This window comes from Mixophyes fleayi, chromosome 1 (assembly GCF_038048845.1).
Source record: "Mixophyes fleayi isolate aMixFle1 chromosome 1, aMixFle1.hap1, whole genome shotgun sequence".
In the NCBI taxonomy this organism is placed as follows: Eukaryota; Metazoa; Chordata; class Amphibia; order Anura; family Limnodynastidae; genus Mixophyes; species Mixophyes fleayi.
The window spans coordinates 226,166,146-226,189,556 of record NC_134402.1 but is presented as its reverse complement, the minus strand read 5'-3'; the positions used below and the strand labels follow the sequence as shown (position 1 = coordinate 226,189,556).

General features: G+C 42.6%; 1 protein-coding gene across 1 annotated transcript in view; it reads right to left on the bottom strand.

Annotated features, from left to right (window-relative positions):
• The window catches only part of POLRMT (RNA polymerase mitochondrial), a 57,886-nt gene that overhangs the window by 17,733 nt on the left and 16,742 nt on the right, over window positions 1–23,411 (bottom strand). Inside the window, exons 3-7 of the mRNA XM_075206099.1 lie at window positions 20,487–21,196; window positions 19,986–20,116; window positions 18,512–18,695; window positions 9,225–9,374; window positions 8,495–8,662 (exon numbers count right to left, since the gene is read on the bottom strand). Coding sequence (XP_075062200.1) covers window positions 8,495–8,662; window positions 9,225–9,374; window positions 18,512–18,695; window positions 19,986–20,116; window positions 20,487–21,196 — 1,343 coding nt within the window. The remainder of the gene's footprint in view (window positions 1–8,494; window positions 8,663–9,224; window positions 9,375–18,511; window positions 18,696–19,985; window positions 20,117–20,486; window positions 21,197–23,411) is intronic.

The following is a 23,411-nucleotide window of genomic DNA, read 5'->3' as shown; positions in this document are numbered from 1 at the left end:
GTTTGTGTTCAGTTTCAGTTTATGTAAGTGGACTACCTCAGGAATCAGACCTGGGTCCTATCTTCTTTTCATGTAGTCATTAGTGACATTATTTGTGGTCTAACAAGGGAAGGTATATCTTTTTGCAGATGAAACAATGTAACAAGGGTATGCTTCGAAAGGGTATATATAAAAGCTATTGTAAGAGAAGAGCGGAATGGACTAGTGTGAAATACATAGAATAAGGCAAAAAGAGGATTTTTACTCACCGTAAAATCAATTTCTCTTACTACACTGGGGGACACTGCGTTACCTTGGGGACACTGCGTTACCTTGGGGACACTGCGTTACCTTGGGGTATAGTAGGTGGGACTGGAGTTAGGCACTTATAAACTTGTTTGTTCCCCTGACTCCTCCCCCACTATGCCCCTCCTCTGTAGCTGACTTCAGTTTTGTATAACCAAGCCAGGAAGAGAGAAGAAGCAATTCAGAAAGCAACACCAAAGACAGCACTACTTTCAGAGCAAGGGAGAGCGCGCAGTGTCCCCCAGTGTAGTAAGAGAAATTGATTTTACGGTGAGTAAAAATCCTCTTTTCTCTATCCTACCACTGGGGGACACTGCGTTACCTTGGGGAGCTACCAAAGCTGTGTCCAAGGGCGGGAATGCTCTGGAACGGCTGTGCGCAATGTTTTGTGTTCAAAACCCTGCATTTGTGAATGCAAAGGCATGCAACAAAGAAACAATATGCAGCAGAAACAGACACTGCCACTCTGTACAACAGGGCCATTGAATGACGCTTTTGTGGCGTACAAAAAGCAGCAACCCTCCTGGAAAGTGCACTGTAAAAGTCACTGGAACCTGCAGAGGGGTACAGACAGAATGTTGGTCGTGATGCAACGGCAAAAGACCACTTGGATCCTGCCCCGCCTCCTACGCTCTTTAGCACTAAAGAGAATAAAAGGCCATTAAATTCCTGAACAGGAACTGTGCGTACAAAAGCACAAACTATCTCCCGTCGGAGAAACGTTACACAAAAAGAAGAGGCACAAGAATGATGAACTACAATCTCTGTCAGTGGAATGCAGGCACTAATTGACATAACCAATAATGTCTTGTACAACGCGCCACTAAGTTTCTAGTAAAGAAAATGAGTAAGAGCCATACACACTCTCGCCCCAGATCCCCTACGAGATGTGACATTCAAGGGAGCAGCAATCCACGCAATGATATACAAAGGATCACCATATACACGGATACAACAGCTTAAGCCACTCAGTGATATCTAAGGGAGCACTGATACAGTGCTTAAATCAATCAGAGATAAACAAGGGAGCACTCATTACATGAGCTAAACGGCTTAACTAACTCAGCGATATCTGAGGGAGCACTCATATAGAGAGCTAACAACGTAAGCCCGACATATGTACCAGGAAGAACTCATACCATGAGCCAACAGCTTAACTAATTCAGAGAGTCACTGGAGGCCAACGCAAGCCCCCTGATGACGAGAACTAGACTCCCTGGAAATTTACAACCAACCAAAGGTGGGCTGATCATAAAGAAACCGCTTAAGCAAAACAACCTTCCGCTGAGCTAGACAGAGAGCCACGGAAGCTGCAAGCTGAAAGAAGAAGGGCGTAGACCCCATAGAAGCCAGCTGGTAAAGAAAACTCTTTTAAAGAATCCTGAGTGGGACGTGTGAAATTCTAGGAATTTACACCAATCGAATATAGTTTCTAGCCCAAAGAAAACAGCCGAGGAAGAATCTCTACGGCTGAATTGAAGGTAGCAACCATCTCCCTGCAAGGATTCTCTAGCCGAAAAGGTTAGCCATCCGACACCACAGCATCAAACCAGATGATGAAAACAAAAAGAGATGAACTACGAGATGAGGCCGCTCTGGAAACGGGAAAAGAGGGACGACAACACAAGTCCCCTAAACCAGTAGAACACTGCTTTGCGAGACATACGGCGGACCACCAGACTAGCTGGGATGCGCCCCATCCTAGAAACTCTTGAACCCCCACTAGGAAATAGGACCTGTGAATCACTTGTACACCCCCTAAGTTATAGGGAGACCCGACTTGGCTATGGACAAAACCACCTGAGGGTCATTAGATTGATAGCCAATAGAGAAAACAGGTTAATATGTGAAAAGAACCTGGGCTCCCTCTCAGAGAGCCCTATGACCTAACCAGGAGAGCACAAAGGTATTACCCTGAGGTGACACACTCTACCTGTTAAAGGATTGATTGCTAAGGCATTCGGCCCTCAATAACAATAATAATAATAAGTTGGTCTAGCTTGGCCCATAGGATGGCACAAGGAACACCCCTCCAACCATACACAGGTCGACCCCTATCCTGCATTAGGATACGGGAATTGCATAAGTGCTACAAATATGCAACAGCACTGCATTTTGAGACCGAATCTCTACAGGTTTTCTGACCCTCTGTACAAGAAGAACAACTGACTCACTAATAAAAACAATGTGACTAAGCACCACCCGAAAGGTAAATTAGTGAATTAGGGCAAAGGGGTGCAATGCACGTCCAAAGCCATGAAATCAGCCTTCCTTGATGAGAATCTCCCTGTTGAGACATGGGAGATGTTACGAACAAGGAGAGCCAAAGATACCAGTAGAAACTTGGTATCCTATTTTGCAAAACAGAAACTCCTGTAACCGAAAGGAAATTCTGCCAGGAGCATTTTGGAACTGTGTAGAAAAGAAATGAGCGTGTCCTTTGGTAGGAAGCTACTGAAAACCCCGAACTAGAAGATAAGGCATAAGCCAACGCTTCTAGCGTGGTAGAACAAGCGAAAAGCTGGGTAGGCTCAAAGTGATCACCTGTGAACCCAATAATGCAGCCCTGCTTCTTGCCGAGAGGCTGCAAGTATAATGTTCTGGCTGAAAACGTCTAGCTGTAAGCTAAGCGTTGGGTGTAATAAATAACTTCCACCTTCGGGGAATGTCCACAAATCTATGGATGTTTACCTGATTTCCACAGCACATAAACTATAACCACCCCTGTAAGGCAAAGCCTGACTCGGAATGTGGCACCCTGACCTCAGATCAACAGAGAGGATCAACGGATGGAACCCGTAAACACCATGGCTTGGTGTCGCCGACATAAAACAAAGAAAGCACACCTACCGCCAGAAGCCTTTGGATACTCATTTGTAATAGAGCAAACTGAGAGTTCCGATATTGGAACGTAGTCCTGTGAGCATGTGGCTAACTATAGGTATCATAGCTGAATAACTGTATGCCTACCAGCTACGATGCTGCTGGGTGAATACAAACCACCCCATTAACCCTTAATGTGAATAAAGGCTAGAGCACTTCTTCTGTTTGAAAGCCACTAGAGAAAATCCTTTACCAGCCCCTGCTGTGTGTAGGAGGACTTCTTTGTCTGCTCCCGCCGGGGACAGCAGAATAAGAGAACTGAAGAGCCACAGGATTGTCACCAACAGGGATTACTTCCCTTGTATTGACTCTGGAGAGTTAGGGAAGGTGAAAACCTAGCCAGTCTATTACTGTTTACCTGGTCTTTGAGAAAAGACAGACACCGAGTCTAAGATATGAGGAAAAACATTTTCCCAACTAGGGTGTCACTAAAGCTTAGGTTGAAAACCAAGTATAGACTGTTTGTCTTGCAAATGCAAAAACTGTGTACAGTTTAAGCTGGGATTATCCACCTCGTGAGTGTAATCAGCAAGAATATTCCTCTTGATAGTAAAACAAGATGGAAATAGACATAGAATAAATCTGTTCTATATTTTAAACAGGTAATATATATATGTGCTATTATGGAAATAGAAACCACAACACCATGTAATTAAAACCGTGTATATATCAGATGAGCCACAGCTTCTGATGTACACATACATATATATATTGACGCACACATATTGCAATACAGACCAACCAGCTTACCACTGGATAACACTGTATATTAATTTTGTGCCACATAAATAATGTAGAGCATATAAAACAGCATGTTTATTACCCCCTAGGTAAATCCTGAGACATACCGCATATCTGGAAAACTGTATAAAAGTTACCCAGCCACTATATATATCTCTATATCTATATCTTCCTTTACCAGACTTATGGAAACATTCCATTCACCATATGGAATATTATACAGATATGTATTCCCATATCAATGTATATCTGCCTTAAAAGAAAAATATGTCACAGGAGGATAGGAAACTACCAATATTGTCAAATTGGTAATCCTATAATATATACAGCAGTCACAGGATCATGAAATAAAAGTCCCGACTGTGTGGCAAGTAGGCTGACAATCGTTTACAAATATGATTAAAAACGATCCAACATTACCAGGTGAAGAGAGGCAGAGTCAGGAACAGCATGCACTGATGTGTGTGCTCCGGAACCAAGATGGCCACCGTTCGCGCCATTAGGGAGAGAGGTGGAGGTGCACTCCCCTCTCCTAACATGTCCGCCTTTGCTCATCCCGCTCAGCCCATATACTGAATATGGCTGCAGTCGGGGGAAAGTGAGAACCGCCGCGCTGCCATGCCCAGGGTGCGTGCGGTCTCACTGACAGCTTCATCACCTCCACAGAGCACGATGCCGGTCCTTCTCCCCCACTGCTCGTTGTCTAGGGGCAGAGGAGGAGGGGGGGGAGGCTGCCGGCAAGTCTGCAGCAGAGAGGAGAGGCGGAGACACCTTCACTCCCGCCCGCATATCTGATTGTGGCCGCAGCCGTGTATAAGGCCGAATATATAATAAAAAATGGCCCAAATGAAAAGTTTGCCTTTAAAAGGCATAATTAAAACAAATTAAAACATGGCCCATTTGCTCGTTCCTTCTAAGGGATGACTACCGGCAGAGGTGCGAGGGAAGCGTGCTGCTTACCTGCACTGGAACTCAGAGTTAAGTAATCCCCTGGACTATTCACTCCTCTGAGTCTTGGCATGGAGTCCAGCGCTGCACCTGAAAAGGAAGAAAAATAAAAACAGGAAAACCTACTGCTAAATTAAGTATAGGCAGGAGCCTATACAGAAGTGACCTTTCTCCAGAAGGCACTTACAACAACTGGAGTCAGCTACAGAGGAGGGGCATAGTGGGGGAGGAGTCAGGGAAACAAACAAGTTTATAAGTGCCTAACTCGAGTCCCACCTACTATACCCCAATGTAACGCAGTGTCCCCCAGTGGTAGGATAGAGAAAAGTAAAATACTGCATATTGAACCCAAAATTATTAAAGCAGAATACACAATGATTATAGATGTAATGAGCAGAAAGACAGTGGATACGTACATTGAAATTACAGTCTCAGCTGATCTGAAAAAATGCAAGCAGTATAGTGAAGTAGTGGCAAAGCTAGTAGAATATTTGGCTGTTCAGGAAGAATTCAGAGAAAGGCTACTAAAATGGCAAATAGGATACAAATCTCTTCAGGAAAGACTTCAAGAGGTGTGCAGGATTTCCAGAACAAAGTGGCGCACTCTGAAGTGGGACAGTTAAGGGAGAGAAAGAGGGAAGGGTGAGAGAACACTCACACAGAGGGTAAATTGGAATAGTCTCCCGGTAGTTGTAGTCCCTGGTCCCCATATAAAGAAAAATAAATATATACACCAAAAAAAAAAAATTGCAGAATCCCCCCCGACACATAGCTATTGTTATGTCTTAGATAGAATATATTAAATAAAAAAACAAAACCCAAAACATCCTGCCACTTCCTGGAAAATAAAACGCACACAGAAAAGAGTAAACTTGATGGACATGTAGGTTCCTTTCTATCATCAAGTTGTATTTTTCTATTTTATAATTCTATGTAATGATGATGTGGGGACAGCAGTCAGTGATGGTTGCCTTTTAGCTCTGTGCATTACTAACCACATAAATAACCTTCTGTTAGACCAGTGTTGGCTAACCTGTGACACTCCAGGTGTTGTGAAACTACAAGTCCCAGCATACCCTTCCAGCAATAAGCTGTTATATATTAGCAAAGCATGCTGGGACTTGTAGTTTCACAACACCTGGAGTGTCACAGGTTAGCCAACCCTGTGTTAGACCTACAGAGTTCATTTCCATTACCCTCTCTGTTCTTAGTTGGTGAAATGGGGGAACAAGTGGCATGGCTCTTTGTGCCGCAGCAAGCATGATGCCAAAGAAAAATAAGGGGCACACGGCTATTATCTTCACATGCAGCAAAAAAAGCGTAAGCCTTCTTAAGATACAAAAGAGGAAGGAGGTTCAGTTAAGATAAATGTGAACAATCATGGTTGCCAGCAGTAACTGTTTCGAGATTTCAACAATGACTAGTTTGTGTTTCATGTCTTCACCTTACACTGTCTCATTCCTCATTCCTACTGCAGCACACCACCGGTAGCTGCACAGAAATGCCAGTCACCAATAGATTACACACACTTTTCCCAGTTTATGCATCAAATGTTTCCCCACACCTCTTAGAAAGTTTGTAATTTGGGCAGAGCCATCTTTACCTTCTGTTTTATGTCATTTTATGTAAACTGTTTAAATCAGGACTCCCTCGTAGTATTACAGTGTAATAGAGCAACAATTTGTAAAGGATAACAAATAATAACAACAACAATATTCATAAGAATGCAGCCCCAGCACAGGACAAAATAAGAAGTTCTTGCATTAGGATTTTGTCCATCCATGGTGGTGGCCAGTGGCAATTCCTATATTCATGTTCTGGTCCTACCCTGAAATACATCAGTTCTATTCTAGATTTATTGGGTGCAACAATTAGCGCTTCCCAAAATAAGGTCTCTACTCCTATTAGGATAGGCGAGATTCAATGTAGAGCTTCTTGTATGTAAAGATCTTTCACAACTGTTTTAGGTCTCCCTTTTCATTTTTCTTAGGTATGTTTTCTTTATTCTGGGTAGGGGTATACATTAGAAACAAAGTGACACTTGCAAATAGACTTTGGTGACATCACGGCTGCACTTGCTGGACACTTGCCAGTTTGTAAATAACTCTTAAGAGTATTTATTGTATACCCATAGCTAGAGGAATGTCAATATTTTGTTATTTAGGACTCCTATGTGTGCCAGTTTTCCATGACATTCCCCCTTTCGGATCCAATATGTTTAATTCAAAATTATTTTGCCATAACTCAAACATCTGATTAACCATAAGTGGGGAGAAGATTTGCTTTTATGGTCTGAGCAAACTTCAGGTCACACGGGTATCTGGTTTTCCATTTCAAAATTACTAAAACCCTAACTTTGTTGACAATGTGAGCTTCAATATATATGCAGTATATATTAAAAAATATATATTTAAAGAAAAAATAAAAAATAAATCTTCCCAGCTCTGTAAGTAAGTATAAAATGTGGTTGTACCTTAACAACCACAGGTTACCTACCACTGACCAAGCACATTAAACAGAAAATTACATTGCTGCCTCTTTGTATGTCAGCATGGAACATTGGCACTAAGGGTAGTATAACATATTTTAATGTACATTTAAAGAGAGTACAATATATTTTATTTCTAAGCAGTTATATTAATTACATCACATTGATATTACTTCCGGGGAGCGGGCGGCCCTAACAGCCGTGATTCTGAGCGGCCCGGGGGGCCCGATGCCCCCCTGCCCAGCCCGCCCCTGAGTATACCTCTCAAGTATGAAGGCATGACATTTATTTCAGAAGAAATAGGTTATTTATAAACATTGCTGAAAAGGTATATATGTGAGCTAAAACCATGCCAGTCATTGTTTAACTTGCACGATACAGATAAAAACTGATGGCTAATATTTTGTGGTGCAGATCCTTCCAGTTAGTAGATACAAGTGTCTTCGATAAATAAGATTGTGATTACGAACATGGCAATAGCATACATTTTAGCAGTACATAGTTTCACCATGAAATCATTGTCATTTTTGCAGATTCAACTAAACTACTTTATTTAATCTATAATCCCTAATTTCACTCTCCTTATTAAGTATTGCTGCATACACACTGTGTATAATTTACCAAATACTACACAAAGGCTGGGTACACATTACAGACGATTATCGGACAAATGAAACGATAAAACGACCATTTGGCCCATTATTGCATTAGTGTGTACAGTCCAACAGTGATTATCGTTCCAAAATACATTGTATCATTTCATTTGATTTTTAAAAAGAGTACTAAAAATGTTGTTCAATGATAGAATGATGTCTATCCAATTCTGCACTTACGACCAGCAGTGTCCATAGATCTCTATGGAATGTGCAGAGCCAAATCTTATCAGCCGACGGTTATGACAGATGGAAGAGCACAGATCTGAAGGTAACTCGTGCAAAAATGTGTTTAGTGTGTACGCATGAATTGCCATGCTGATTGGGACTTTTTTTTTCAATATTGTTGGTAAAATCGTTAAAGATGTCGCATCAGGAGAAATTTTCTGTAGTGTGTACTCAGCCAAACTACGAAGTAACAAAGAAACACTACTTGAACAGAAATAAACAAAGACATAGTAATTACACAAATGGTTCACACAGAAAGGTTACTAACTTGTAGCATAATGTCCACATACTGCTCATCCTCCAACAGACATAAATAGGGGTATAGGTTTACTTTCCGTGACTTCTTGCTAATCTCTGACAAGTGTTTCTTTGAGTCACTCAGAGCACTGTGCAGCGCCTTTTTCCAGCCAGAGCGCAAGTCAGCCAACACAGCCCTCTGCAGAACACAGAACAGAAGTGTTAGACTACATGAGATGGAGACCACCACTGCTCGCCCAAATCTTCTGGGTGCATCAGCAAATCACTGCAGCAACCTAAAAGTACTCTAGGCCATTGAGCATCAGGGGATGTATGATACAATGGAGAGATATATAGTTGTCAATCCTATCATCTGGAACTATAGCTTGCAATGATAGATATGTAACCTATCTATCTTAACATAGTCTAGGACATTTGTGCTCCTAACTTTAAAGGCAGGGCCCTTTGCCCTTCATGGTTCCTTTTTGGTTTTATTCTAGAGCACCTGTAATGAAAATATAATTAAAAAAAAAACAAAAAAAAAAACACAATAAACATTTAGTAAACACTTAAATGTTGAAAAAAAGAGACATTGTTTAACACAATTAAAAACAGCACAGAGTTTGAACAGGTTTCAGAAGAGATGATCTGCTAAATTAAGGGATCACAACAAGAAGTTGAAAATACATTTTTCATAAGAAAAATTGGGCAGAGAAGATGGACCTTATCTACTGCCAGTGCTCCAGATTGCCCAGTCTCACCGCTTTTATTCTCTCCTTGGTCACTGGTTTAATTGCTTCCACAGAGTTTATAGTCACGGTTTCACAGCTCTCAAATTTCAGCTGCTCTTCAAACTTTTCCTGCAAATAAGACTCGGTGAAATCCATTTTGGGATAAGATGTTTGAGGCTCCTGTTGGATGGAAAAAAGTCAGTCACTGTACTGCATTTCTTTTTGTCACATTATTTGATTATGGCACTTATAAAACTATCACTGCACCCTTATTGAGCTGCAGACTTTACACCACAACATAACTACAGTTATAGTTATATATACCATCACACTCAATGCTATTCATTGGACTGCTGCAAATGATGCACATAAACAATATTTTGCTTATCGAAGATTAAACAAATACAGAAGTAATACAACAAGAAAACAACTGCGGGTATGATAAGATCAGCAAATAAATACATTTCTGTAGGAAAGATAAGCAGAGGAACAGACCATCAGGTTTTTAGGTTTAGGTGAATAAGGCGAAGGATGAGAGAGGACAAAAGAAGCAAGAGAAGAGAGGAGGAGAAACAAGGGCAGTTGAAAAATAGAAGGAGAGAGGGAAACAGTGAGGGAGTAGAGTAGGCGGCATAGCTAGGGCCACAAAGAGGGGGGGGGGGGGGGGGGAGAGGGAAGGGGCTAGGTGTTTGTAGGGAACAAAGTCCAACCGGGGGTCGCATACTTTATTGAATCATTTAGAGGAGTGATTAATAATGCTTGTCATAACTGCCATGTGGTGCACATGCCACGTTTGATGTATGACAGTAGGGAGGGTGGTGGGGCCAGTTTGCTTCCTGTCCGCAGCAATTTGTAGGTAGCGGCTGAGATTATGTGACAAGCTAGTTTGTTTTGAAGTCGGGTTGCAGTGGGAAACCCGAGGGACAGAAAAAAAAAAAAATTGGGATCAAATGGGACATTAATTTGGATCAGGAATTGGATCAGGTTCTTAATATCTAGCCAGAACTGGGCTAACTTCGGGCAGTCCCAGCAGATGTGAAGAAAGGTGCCTACTCCAGGGCATGCATGCCAGCACCTGTCTGAGGAGTCAGGCAAAATCTTGTAAAGGCGGGTCTGGATATAATACCACCTATAGGAGGGTAGCAGTGAGTAATCCCAGACCTTCAGCCTCCAGAGCCACTCACACCGTAGAAGCCGTATGACAGCGGTTTCCAAAGTGTGCGCCGCAGCTCCCAGCGGTGCCGCGACCAGCCAGAGGAAAATGAGAAAAAAAATCCTGAATAAAAAAAACCCAAACTTACCAATACGCGCGGCGCCGGGACCCAGCATCTGCCTCTCTCCTGCAGCGCGCCCGACAATCAGTGACAAGCTGCGGGAGAGAGGAGGATGCTGGGTCCCGGCGCCGCGTGGATTGGTAAGTTTTTTTCTTTTTTCTCTGGCAAGCCGCGGCAGAGGAAGGGCAGTATGGCCGAAGGGGGGGGGGGGGGGGGGTGGGGGGGGCAGAGTGGCGGAGCAGCGCGAGAGAGGGCAGCGCGTGTGGAGATGAGGGAGGTCACAGTCTGAGTTAGTTGTCAATTATTCTTTGACAGAAATAGAATTGAAAAAAATATATAAAAAGAGGATTTTTGTACTTACGTTAAATCCGTTTCTCTGATTCCGTCTGGGGGACACTGCTTACCATGGCTTGTGAAGGGGAGCACGGGGAGTTGGCACCTAGCTAGTTAACTTTAGCACTGCTGACAGACCCCTCCCCTCTACAATACCCCTGCCTCTTCCTCTCAGTAAATTACAAAGCCCCAAGGAGAAAAGGCCAATCAACCAAGAGCACACAGAGAAAAAGCAGAAGGGAGGGATCGCAGTGTTCCCCAGACGGAATCAGAGAAACAGATTTAACGCAAGTACAAAAATCCTCTTTTCTCTTTCATCCTGTCAGGGGGACACTGCTTACCATGGGGACGTTCTAAAGCAGTCCGGTAAGGGTGGGACTGCTCTGAAAGCCCTGCTCGTAGGGCACTACGTGCGAAATTTGCATCCGCAAATACATTAAACTGGTAAAATTTGGTAAAGGTGTGGACAGAGGACCAGGTGGCTGCCCTGCAAAGCTGGTCAGCAGAAGCCCCATTTCTCGCTGTCCATGATGCCCCTACCGATCTGGTGGAATGGGCCGTAGGTCTCTCTGGCACAGGACGGTTAGCCCTTATGTAAGCCTGCTTAATGGTTGCCGTAATCCATCTTGCAATAGACTGGTTTGAGGCTGGCCAGCCTTTTTTATTTGAATCAAAAAGTACAAACAGAGAATCTGTACGCCTAATCTGGGAAGTTCTCTTAACATAAATACGGAGAGCCCTAACCACGTCTAACTTTTCCATAGACTGCTGATCAGAATGAGAAGTCGAAGAAAAGACCGGAACCACAATTTCCTGGTTCGAATGCCGAAACAACTTTTGGAACAAAAGAAGGGAGAGTTCTTAATACCGCTCTGTCCTCGTGAAAAAACAGATATGGTTCCCGGCAAGACAGAGCTCCCAATTCTGAAACCCTGCGTGCAGATGCAATTGCTAAAAGAAAAACGACTTTCGAGGTCAGACACCTAAAATCTGCCGCAAGTAATGGCTCAAAAGGAGGCCCTTTAAGCATATCAAGTACCAAGTTAAGATCTCATGGTGCTGTAGGCGGAACGTAGGGAGGCTGAATATGCAAGACTCCCTGAAGAAAAAAGTCTTGATATCTGGCAAATCCGCTAACTTCAGGTGAAAGAAAACTGAAAGCGCCGATACCTGAACCCTTAAGAAACCTAAACGAAGACCCGCTTCCAGCCCATCCTGAAGAAAAGCCAATAATCGAGGGAGACGAAAAGAGGACGTGTGACAGGACTTATTTTCCCACCATCTGATATAGGCTCGACAAATACGATGATAGATGCTAGCTGAAACCGGCTTTCGAGCTCGTAGCAGAGTGTTCACTACACTGGGGTAGAAACCCCTAGCCCTCCAGAGCCTGGCTTCAACAGCCATGCCATTAAACGGAGCTGAGGTAAATTCTGGTGACAAAAGGGACCTTGTAGAAGATCGTCTCGCGACGGAAGACGATGTTCTTGTCCTACCGCCATGGAGATTATGTCTGCGTACCACACTCGACGCGGGCATGCTGGAGCTATTAAAATTACCGGCAGACCGCACTGCCTCACTCGTTTGAGTACTCGAGGAAGCATATGAATCGAGTGAACAGATACCCCAACCTGAAATCCCATGACATGGTCATCACGTCCACTGCTATCGCTTAGGGGTACCTTGCCCTTGCGCAAAACCTCGGAACCTTTCTGTTGTGTCTGGAGGCCATGAGATCTATATCCGGAAGACCCCACCTCTGAACTAGAGACTGAAATACTTCTGGATGGAGGGACCATTCCCCTGGCATCATCGCATTGCGACTGAGATAATCGGCCTCCCAATTTTTTATTCCTGGAATGAACACTGCCGAGATTGCTGAAACATACTGTTCCGCCCAAAGAAATATCTGAGCTGCTACTTGCACTGCAGCTGCACTCCTCGTTCCTCCCTGTCTGTTGACATATGCCACAGCCGTGGCATTGTCGGACTGAACCCTGACTGGATGGCCCTGAAGAAGAGTTTAAACCCCCGGAAGAGCCAAAAGAATTGCCTTCAACTCTAACGTGTTGATGGATAGGGCTGATTCCTGAACTGCCCAAAGCCCCTGGAGCCGGAGATGCAGTACTACAGCCCCCCAACCTTTTAGGCTGGCATCTGTTGTGGCTATGATCCATGACCATGGGGCAAAAGACCTGCCCACCGACACGTGATCCTGAATCAGCCACCACTGAAGCGATTCTCTCGCCTCCGGAGACAGCGAGATTGTCTGGCGATCCAATTGTAGGTGGGATCCTAACCATTTTGTCAACAGATCCCACTGGAAGCATCATGAATGAGCCCGACCGAAGGGGATCGTCTCGAAGGTGGCCACCATCTTTCCTAGAAGACGCATGCACAAATGAATTGAGGGACTGGGAAAGGACAAGACCTGAGATTTTATACTCTGAATCGAACTGATCTTCTCCGCAGGCAGGAACACCTTCTGCTGACTGGTGTCCATGATGAGTCCTAGGAAGACCATGCGTTGGCACGGAACCACCTGGGATTTCTTTACGTTTATCAGCCACCCATGGCTCTCGAGGAAAGCTATGGTGAGGGATAAGTGCTGATGCAAACAAATCTCTGAGGAGGATTTGATGAGCAGATCGTCCAAGTAGGGCACGACCTGAACTCCCTTTAAGTGAAGACACGCTGACATCACCGACATGATCTTCGTGAAGACCCTTGGAGCCGTGGAGAGGATGAAGGGAAGAGCCCGAAACTGATAGTGGGAGGCCCCCACTGTGAATCTCAGGAGAGGCTGATGACCGCTCCAAATGGGAACGTGGAGGTATGCATCCTTTATGTCTATGGAAGCCATAAACTGATCCTTCTCTAAACCGTTTATTACTGACCTCAGGGAGTCCATCTAAAATTTGTCCACTCGTAAGTGCACAATGAGGTTCTTTATGTTTAAGATGGGTCGAAAGGACCCGTCCGGTTTCCTGACCAGAAAAAGATTTGAATAAAACCCCTTTCCTGTCTGGTTGTCTGGGACCCTGCAAATAACTCTTTGCGAAAGAAGAGAGGCGACACAAGCCTGTATCGCCTGTCTTTGTGGATCTCGGGGTAGCGGGGTTACAAAGAAACAATGTGGTACCGGACCCAGCAGGTCTATCATGTACCCCCTTGATATAGTGCCCCGAATCCAAGGATCCTATGATGACGCTGCCCACTGTTCCTGAAAAAGAGACAGACGTCCCCCCACTGCCGCCGCCTCCTGGAGAGTAGAAAGGCAGTCAGGACGTAGGCTTCTCCTGCGCCTTGGAGGCCTGACGCCTAGCTGTAAACGAGGACCTACCTCTGACTGAGAAGCCTCTAGCATTCGATTGTCTACCACTAAATGACTAGCCCCTAGGAAAGGAGGTCTCCTGAAAGGACTGCCTAAAGGGGCTAAAGCGCGGGGTCCGGCCTCTACTTGAGTGTACTGGCAAGAAAGTGCTTTTGCCACCTGTTGCCTGAGAAATCATACTATCTAACTGCGGGCCAAACAAACCTGCTGCTGAAAAGGGAATGGTTTCAAGGGATTTCTTAGATTCTGAATCCACCTCCCAGGATTTCAGCCATGATGTTCTTCATGCTGAAATTGCTGCAGCCTGAATGGAGGAGGACACCGACGCTGTGTTTTGAGCCGCCTCATAAAAGGTACCCCGATGCCTCTTTCAAATGTAAAGCATGGGGAAGTAAATCTGAGTTCTGTAAGGCCTCTGCCAGTTGTTCTGCCCATGCTTCCATGGGCTCTAGCAACCCAAGCCGAAGCAAAAATGGGTCTAAAGGAAGAACCCGCTACTACAAAAATATAGCTGAGACTCAACTCTGCGGTCAGTGGAGTCCTGCAGAGTTGCTGTGCCCAGGACTGGCGGGATAGTGTGTCGGGCCAAACGGGCTACTGGAGTATCTACTTTAGGGATCCCTTCCCATCGAGCCATGTCCTCTTCCTGCAATGGATACAAGGAGGAGAATCTCTTTGGAATAGAGAACCTTTTATCAGGCTGTTTCCAGGCTCCCTAAGCAATATCTCTGAGCTATACAGAAGGAGGAAACCGAATAACCCTTCTTTTGGCTTTCTTAAAAAGACTTCTGTCTATAGAACTAGGATCCTCCATTTCTGGGAGGTCCAAAGCCTGCCTCACCGCTAAAACCAAATTCATAAATACCATGGTATCTAGCGTTTTCTTCCTGTTACAACAGCTGAACCTGGTCAGGATCAACGTTTATGTCGCCTTCCTCTGGGCTTTCTTATAGAAGGGGGTAAATCTGGGGATTCAAGCAACTGATTTAGCCTGTCTAAACCCTTTATAAATGCTGAGGACCATGCCGGTTCTGTCGGATCAGGGGGCTGATCCGTTACTAAAGTGGAAGGTCCTGCTATAGCCGTTTCAGGAGAAACTGTGGCAGCAGGAAGCCCCAAAGCTGTAACAGCATTATTTGACACAGCAGGAAGGGCTGCCACACTTCAGTCAGTAACTGAGTAGATTGAGCGATAATCTGTGCTAAAGAGGAAACCGACTGTGTCAGAGAAGCCACCCAGGCCGGCTCCTCTGTCAGCGGGGCTGGAGTGTGTTGGGGGGGCCCCCTCTGCGCAAACCCTTCGCAAGCAGAGCAGAGCGACAACCGGTCCTTCTGCCCACATGGTAATTTAACCCTTACATCTAGAACATGTAAAATATTTAGCCATAGGACCTTTTCCTTTATCTGACATTTCACAAAGGAAAGGAACACCAAATAAAGAGAGATTGAGTTAGATTGAGAGAGAGAGAGCAAGAAACAAGTAATCAACTAATCTATAATAAAAGTTGTACTTGTATGTGTGTTAAACAGACAGTGTGCTATTTAGGCAAGTAAGAGAACCACAATATAACCCTTACTAGCCCCCCTTTGTAAACCACAAAATACAGTTTGCTGTAAATGATTAAAGAAATCTGCGGTACTTAGCCAAAAGGGCCACACAGGGGAGAAGTCCAACAGCAGTGTCCTGGTGCCTTTAGGTAATGGAGACCTAAAAAAAAAAAAAAAAAAAAAAGGAGGTCTCCTGCAGCGTTCGATACCCCGATGCCCCCTCCTCTTTCTGAGGGGGGATCTTGGTATAGCCTTCGGCATCTCTTCCTTCCTTCTATTACTCAGCGGACCGATGAAAAAAACATGGCCGCCGGCAGTGTATTCTGATAACCGGCGCTCTATGCCTGCAGTGGCAGTGCCGGTTATCGGGGGAGCCTCCGAGAGTGACAGCGGTCCGTGAGACTGCATGTCACTCTGCAATCTGACAGCCTATGCTCTGCCATTGAGAGCCGTCTGCTCTCTCTGACAGAGCATTGTCATGCTGCTATTTTTCTGGGAGTGTGTTCTCTATGATAGAACACACTCCCAGCTCTGCCATCCAACCTAACTATTGTACTAAAGAAAATAAAAGTTAATAAGATTAAATCAAATTAAAATTAATAATAAAAAATAAATGAAATAACTAGCTGGAAAAAAAAAAAACTGCCCAACTCCTTGGGCACCTAGAAAAAAAACTGAGAGGAAGAGGCAGTGGGATTGTAGAGGGGAGGGGTCTGTCAGCAGTGCTAAAGTTAACTAGCTAGGTGCCAACTCCCCGTGCTCCCCTCCACAACCCATGGTAAGCAGTGTCCCCCAGACTGGATGAAAGAGAAATATAATTTTTTTATTGGATCTATGCGTATTATTTTTGCATAAAACTAAATAAAGTATTTCTGTCCTGACCTAAATACTTATTACGTTTTTTTGACCCAACTACTTCTAAAACAGGACTGCTCGGTAATTATTTTGGAGAGGTGCCTTGAAAAAATTATGGAGACTCTAAGGGTGCCGCGAACTGAAAAGGTTTGGGAACCACTGCCGTATGACCACACTATAGGACACATCGAGGGAGATGAGTAGACAGATAATAGCGTCTAAATTCGGGGATACCCAGGCCACCACCCCGAGAGGACCTCTGAAGGACACGCAACAGCATTTACCTGCCAAAATAAATTTAAAGGTGATAGATCAGAGGAATTTGAATACATAGGGAAGAATTCAAATTGGGAGCGTCTGGAATAGGTGCAGTAACCGCGGTAGTATATTCATTTTCACTGCATTGATGCGGCCTATTCAAGAGATGAAAGGATGAGACCAGGACTGGAGATCAGATTTAATTTGAGAGAGGGTGTGAGGGAAGTTGGCTTGAAAAAAATGATGATGGCGCTAACTCATGAAAACACCTAAATATTTGAATTTCTGTAGTCGCCAATTGAAGGGGAATTGCAATTCTAAAAGGTATTTGTCTGTTTGGGGAATGTAGAAGTCCAAGGCCTTAGTTTTGTCAGGAATTATTTTATACCCCAAGAAATGACCATAAGTGTCAAGCTCGGAAAGGAGGGGAGATAGGGTCGTGGTGGGTTGATGGATACTCAGTAGGACATCGTCTGCATAGAGGGCCTGCTTGTGGTCTGTCTTGCCAACTCGGATACCAGAGATAGTCTTATTAGCACATATCCTGACTGCTAGGGGTTCGATCACTAAAGCAAAAATGAGTGTCGAAAGGGGGCATCCTTGACGTGTACTGTTGGAAATAGTAAAGGGTGGTGAATTGAGCCAGTTAGCTGAAACCGTGGCAGAGGGAGAGCGATACAGGGTGGAGACACTTCTCAAGAACTTTCCAGAGAAGCCCATCGATCCAAGCACCCCAAACATGAACGGCCAGGAGATGCAAATTACTGCTTTTTCTGCATTTAGTATCATGAGTAGGGAAGGGATTTTGCAGTCATGAATGGAGTGAATCTGGTCGACAGTGCTCCTGGTATTGTCCGGTGCTTGTCTCCCTGTGATAAATCGAACTTGGTCGGGATGGATCAATATCGGGAGGAGGGGATTCAAACTAACGGCTAGAATCTTAGCGTAAAGCTATAGGTCAACATTAAATAAGGAGATAAGTGTATATCCGGAGCATTGTGCGAGATCCTTCCCAAGCTTCAGTATCACCGAAATGTTGGCCTGAGTGGTAACTGGGACAAAGTATGCCCCCTCCAGAATTTGGATGAAAAGGGACGTCAGGTGTGGAAAGAGGGTCCCTGCAAAATTTTTATAATATTGGACAGTGAATCCGTTTGGTCTAAGTGCAGATGAGGGCTTGAGGGTCTTTACAGCTGCTAGGACTTCATCCGAGGTCATGTCAGCATTTAGAGTAGAGTTGGGGAAGGGTGAGATTAGGTGGAGGGGTATCAGCCAAATACAAGTCAAGGGTGTCTGACTGGGGCTGCAAGACAGGGAGATTATAGACAGGTGTAAAAGTCCCTGAACTCGTTGACAATATCAAGGGGGTCATAGGTAATGGATTTAGAGGATTTCTTGTGTAGCTAATCAATAAGATCACGCAAGCGCTTCTGCCAATGCTTCCAGGCCAGCATGCAATCCGCCTTGTCAGCTTTGTCAAAAAAGCCCAAAACACATGCAGATGATCCAACATTTAATATGCAGTCTGTTCTGTCACTCATGTAATGACTCCACAAACACTACCTTTCACATTAAGGCTTTCTGAAAATGGCTCAAATTCTGTACCTGTGCAACGAACAAATTCTCTCTTTCTAAATTAAGAATAAGAACTATTATTTCTATACATTTAATTCCAAAAAATATGTTCAACCAGTGTCTGATATCAACCCTGCTCACGTTGTTGTAGAACTCATTGACCAATGGCGTGTTGCAAACCACTTGGACTCTAGGAGGCAGCTTGAAGTCTGGCCTGACACAGTGAATGGCTTTGAGTACCATATCTCGCTCATCCTCAACAAAGGTAAAGTGCTGAAAGAGCTGGTCAATAGACATTTGATGCTCTTCCATCTGATTTAAGCACCTAGAAAGAAACAGGGTTAATTACACCTCATTCACAAAGCGAATACAGAAAAATACATCAAATGCTTGGATATCAAAAAAGGCACTACACTAACCAAACTAGAGCATAATGTTTGTGTTTCCAAAATAGTAACACTTTAAAACGATAATAAATATATAAAATATGTACTAACTGTATAAAAGTACATTATAGGTACAATATTACTTTATTTTTAAATACATTGCACACAAAGTAAAATGTGTTTGTTTGTTTTTTATTTAATTTACTGTTCTATGAGAAACAGAGCTCCATAGGAGAAAGGATAGAATGCAGCAGTCTTTCCCTAATCCACTTCTGACATTAAAGAGATCAACACTGCAATCTCTATAACTACCAGAACTGTGCCAATATTACATAAAGATCGGTATCTATACTGAGCCTCATGCAAGGACATGTCACTGCATTAATCTGTTTCTATAACCATTTGAGGACTATCTTTATTTGTAGATGGGTTTACATCTGCCAGTAAGGATTTATCAGATCAGTAGTGTTGTTCAGATAATCTCGGTGCATTAAAATATGGTCTTCACATAACAAGAGAACAAATATATGCCAAGAAAACACACCCATAAACGAACCCATCAGCCTGCATTTGCTGACATGGGAAGGATGAATCATGTGGTTTTCATTACATGCTGGTATCAGCAGGAACAAAGACTAGGTAATGTACCTCCTTTCCTTCATATGTCACACTTGGGGGTAAATATATCAAAGTGTAATTCTGACAAGTCGTCAAATTTCAGCCATACTGACGGGTAGATTTACAATGGGAATTAAAGGCCAGAATAACACTTTGATACATTTACCCCTTGAATTTCAGTCAACTTGTGCGATGATTGTTAATCTTTAATGATACTTACTGCTATATTTGTATTGCATGACAAGTTTTTTTTATACTTTTTCAAATTTTAAAAATTAAATAAAAACAACAAAAATTACCAGAGCGTGGACCAGTAATGTAGCAATTCAGTGTTTTGTATTGCTACAATGAAAATAAAAAATAATGGAGGTAGTGAAAACTTCAAGTTACTTGAAGGTAGCCAAAGCAAGCACATTGTCATAGTTATTTAAATAATACAAGCTCTGATTTAGTTTAAGGCCTTAAATGTCTACAAATAGTGCAGGAGACCGAACGGATTTTACAGGCCCAGAAATAATGCATACTGAAAAGAGTGTAATAAAAACAACATAGCAAAGAGATAGCATGGAAGAAATGTTATTTTGGGTAATTAGGATGATGCATGATTTTACCTCTCAATGGTTTTCCTGTTGGTGTCACTACGGCCCATTGATTCCAATGCTGCAGCATATGATTCCAAATTTGGCTTCAGATCAGCCTCTTCCAACATCATGAACAGACTTCCAATTTCAGCCAGTGAGGCCTGTAAGAAAAAATCAGGGAATGAAAACAGTGCTCTTGGCAGCCATTCACAATTCAACTACAGGCTTAAAGTAACAAGAAACAGGTACATAGACTTTATCACTCAAGACTTCATTGCACTTTTCAACGCCTCCATCCACCATGATCTTGAAGAGGTTTCTCTACTATGAATGCCTGTTTACCAATATCTTCGCTCTCCAAAATTTATAACTTTTCAATTCATTATGCCCTAAATATACAGCTTTCTCAATAATCCACTTTTACTACACTCTTATTAGTTCAAATATAACTTCAAATTTCCTAAAGGTCTGTTGAGTGGATTCTATACCTATGCAGTCTCCTACTGGTGCTCCTCATTTCTGTGCTCTTACCCGTTTGGCAAAAGATCTCATCAGCAAGTTGTACATAGATGTATTGAGGAGCCTTCTCCTTTCAGAGTTCTGGTGGTAATAATTTAGGCAATGGTGAGCTTTGTTAATTTCTCCTATGAACATGCAAATTTCCAAGTAACACTTTATGTTTTGCTGAACCCCTCCATGTTGGTTTCCGTCCTTTTCGTTTTGCTGAACCCCTCCATGTTGGTTTCCATCCTTTTCGTTTTGCTGAACCCCTCCATGTTGGTTTCCGGGCTTTTCGCTTTTCTGGACCCCTCCACGTCTATTTCCGTCCTTTTCGTTTTGCTGAACCCCTCCACGTCGGTTTCCGTCCTTCTCCTCCAGTAAAAGCTTCCTGCTCTGACTAGTCCACTTCAAAACCTTGCCACTCATGCCTATGTCCATGCCAGTCTTTATAGGTGGGGAGCATGTTAGTACAGATAATGGTGGGAGAACATTCTTCACATCACTGCTATGGGATTTATTATTTTTCTTACTCTTCTTTGGTTTTATTGTTGATTTTTTCAAAGACACATTGTTACATTTCATGCTATTTAATGCTTTCTGCTTCTTATGCCTTGCAATTTCCTCCATTTTCAGCTTTTCCATCCAGCGCTCAGGAGTCCGGGATGTTGTCTTACTTTCTTCCTGCCATCCATTCTCACCCTCAGTTTCTGCCTGCAACTGTTGCAATCGAGTCTGCAGGACTGAAACAGAAGAAACTTGTAAAGGCTATAAATATAAATTTATTACAATCTCTCTTACCTTCATCATTTCACCACTAGAGCACCATTACCAAGACCGAACATTCAGCTATTCAGTCCATATAAGAACATAGAAGGCAGTTGAAAGTGTAAAAATATATAAGTCACATAATTAGACTAATATTATTACAATTTTTCAGATTGGCATTTCAGGTAAACTTAAAATGTAACAAGAGATCTGATAAGCACAACTTCAACAGTAAAGCCTAAGTGTAATATAGTTTTTAACACTCAGACAATCCTGTCTCTTGAAAAAATGTAAATTAGGTGTAGGTGGGGTCCTTTATGGCGCCTGAAGACCCTATGACACTATGAAACATGTACAATTTGCGTGTGATGCCAGTACATATGCAGTGGTACACAGCCTGGGCAGACTGACAAAAACAATAATAATCTCAAACACCAACAACAGTGGCATATAGAAATATCCTACCTCTGACTGCAGAAGTTCAGCTACAGTCATTTGACTATTGAACTAATATGGCATAGTGTGGCCAACTATTAACTTCCCTAGTAACCCCAGAGCATAGGTTTCAATCCAATTCCCAGGCTAATTATCCATAGTTGTTACATATCTACTCCAACCCCATGTCCAGCACATATTATAATATAGCTTTATAGTCACTACAAATGGCAGCCCCGTGTCCCCGGAACTATACGGCTCTAAGTCTTATCCTGCTGCCGCTGCTGAGAGGGAAGAGGACTGTTCAGTGTAGACAGCTGCTAGTAATGTGCACTATGACCGATTGATAGTTGTCTACATGCAAACGGTAGACAGGAAAGCTAACTGTATAGGTTTTAGCTGTATTGTTTAGAAAGATTAGCTCTCTTGAGGGGAGATCTGTTTCTTTACATTATTTTATTTATGCTCATTTAACAGTCCAATAAAATAGAAGTAAGTCTAAATAAAACTACAGCCGAGAGTAATGTAGCTTAATGCTGAAATTTTGCCAACTTTTAAGAATCTACAAGGAGGTACTGGAGGAGTGGATGAACAGTCCAGTCACGGAACATTTCTCAGAACAGGCTCTGCTGATATAAGGGAGTTTACAGTTTGTTTAACATTTCTAGAGTTACCTACGGTAGTTGGGTGGAGCAGGATTTTCTCATTTAAAACAGTTCCCAAGGAGGGACAAGAAGTAACTAAGTAAACACTTTATTGGTATACTTTAAAAACATTGAATGGTTCCAGCTCCACAAACACATTGTTAACAAGTGAAATAAAATATAGGTAAAGTGAAAGAAGAATAGAAAAAAATAACTCTTAAAATGACTCTGTATAGTAGATGCTTCCTATCTTAGTTTTTATATCAGCTTATCGTAGATCTTCCTCATAAGCAATATCTTATTATAATTGATAAATAGGATCACTCACACAGTGCTTAAAGACCTGCTCATATATTACCACAACACAATTTAGATATTTTTTCCTACATGTGCACTATAGGGGACTTTTATATACAAGATATTTATTAGTTTAACAGGTAAGGATTTTAGTTTTTTTAGTTGTTTTATATATTTAAATTTATCATGCAATATTGACTTTTAATTTACTGTGTTTTTTCTTACTATAAAACATTTTAATATATATCTATATAACTCTACGGTGATGTATTACTTACCTGAGATAGGATCAGTTTTGCCCTTCCATGATATCTCTGTTTTTTGTTCATATACTACCTCCTTAACAATCATGGTCTATTTTCCGTCATAGGACATGGTGTAATTTAAGGCGTGTGAAATATGTCTTTGTTTGCCACTTACTTCTAACTGATAGGACACTGTCAGGCATTTGTAAATAGAACACATTTCTCATTGACTGTATTTCAACGTAAACAATGTCCCCAAATTCTAAATCCTGTACAGAGCGAAGTGTGTGTATCAAATATAAAAAGGTAAATGGAATCTTATTTAGCTAATCTTTTATTTTTCTTCATGTTCTCTGCAAATTAGATATTGTCTTGCTGGAAAGTAAGTAAGTAACTTTGTTTCTTGGTCCAAGTATAACAATACAATCATGTGAGCTATATTATATATTATAATGCAGACAAATGGTTTTCAAAACATTTGTATTCATCAGTTTGTGGAATAAAATTTTAAATATAGGGATGAAAATATCAGTTTCTTTTTGACTCTATATTACTGGGCATACCCATGG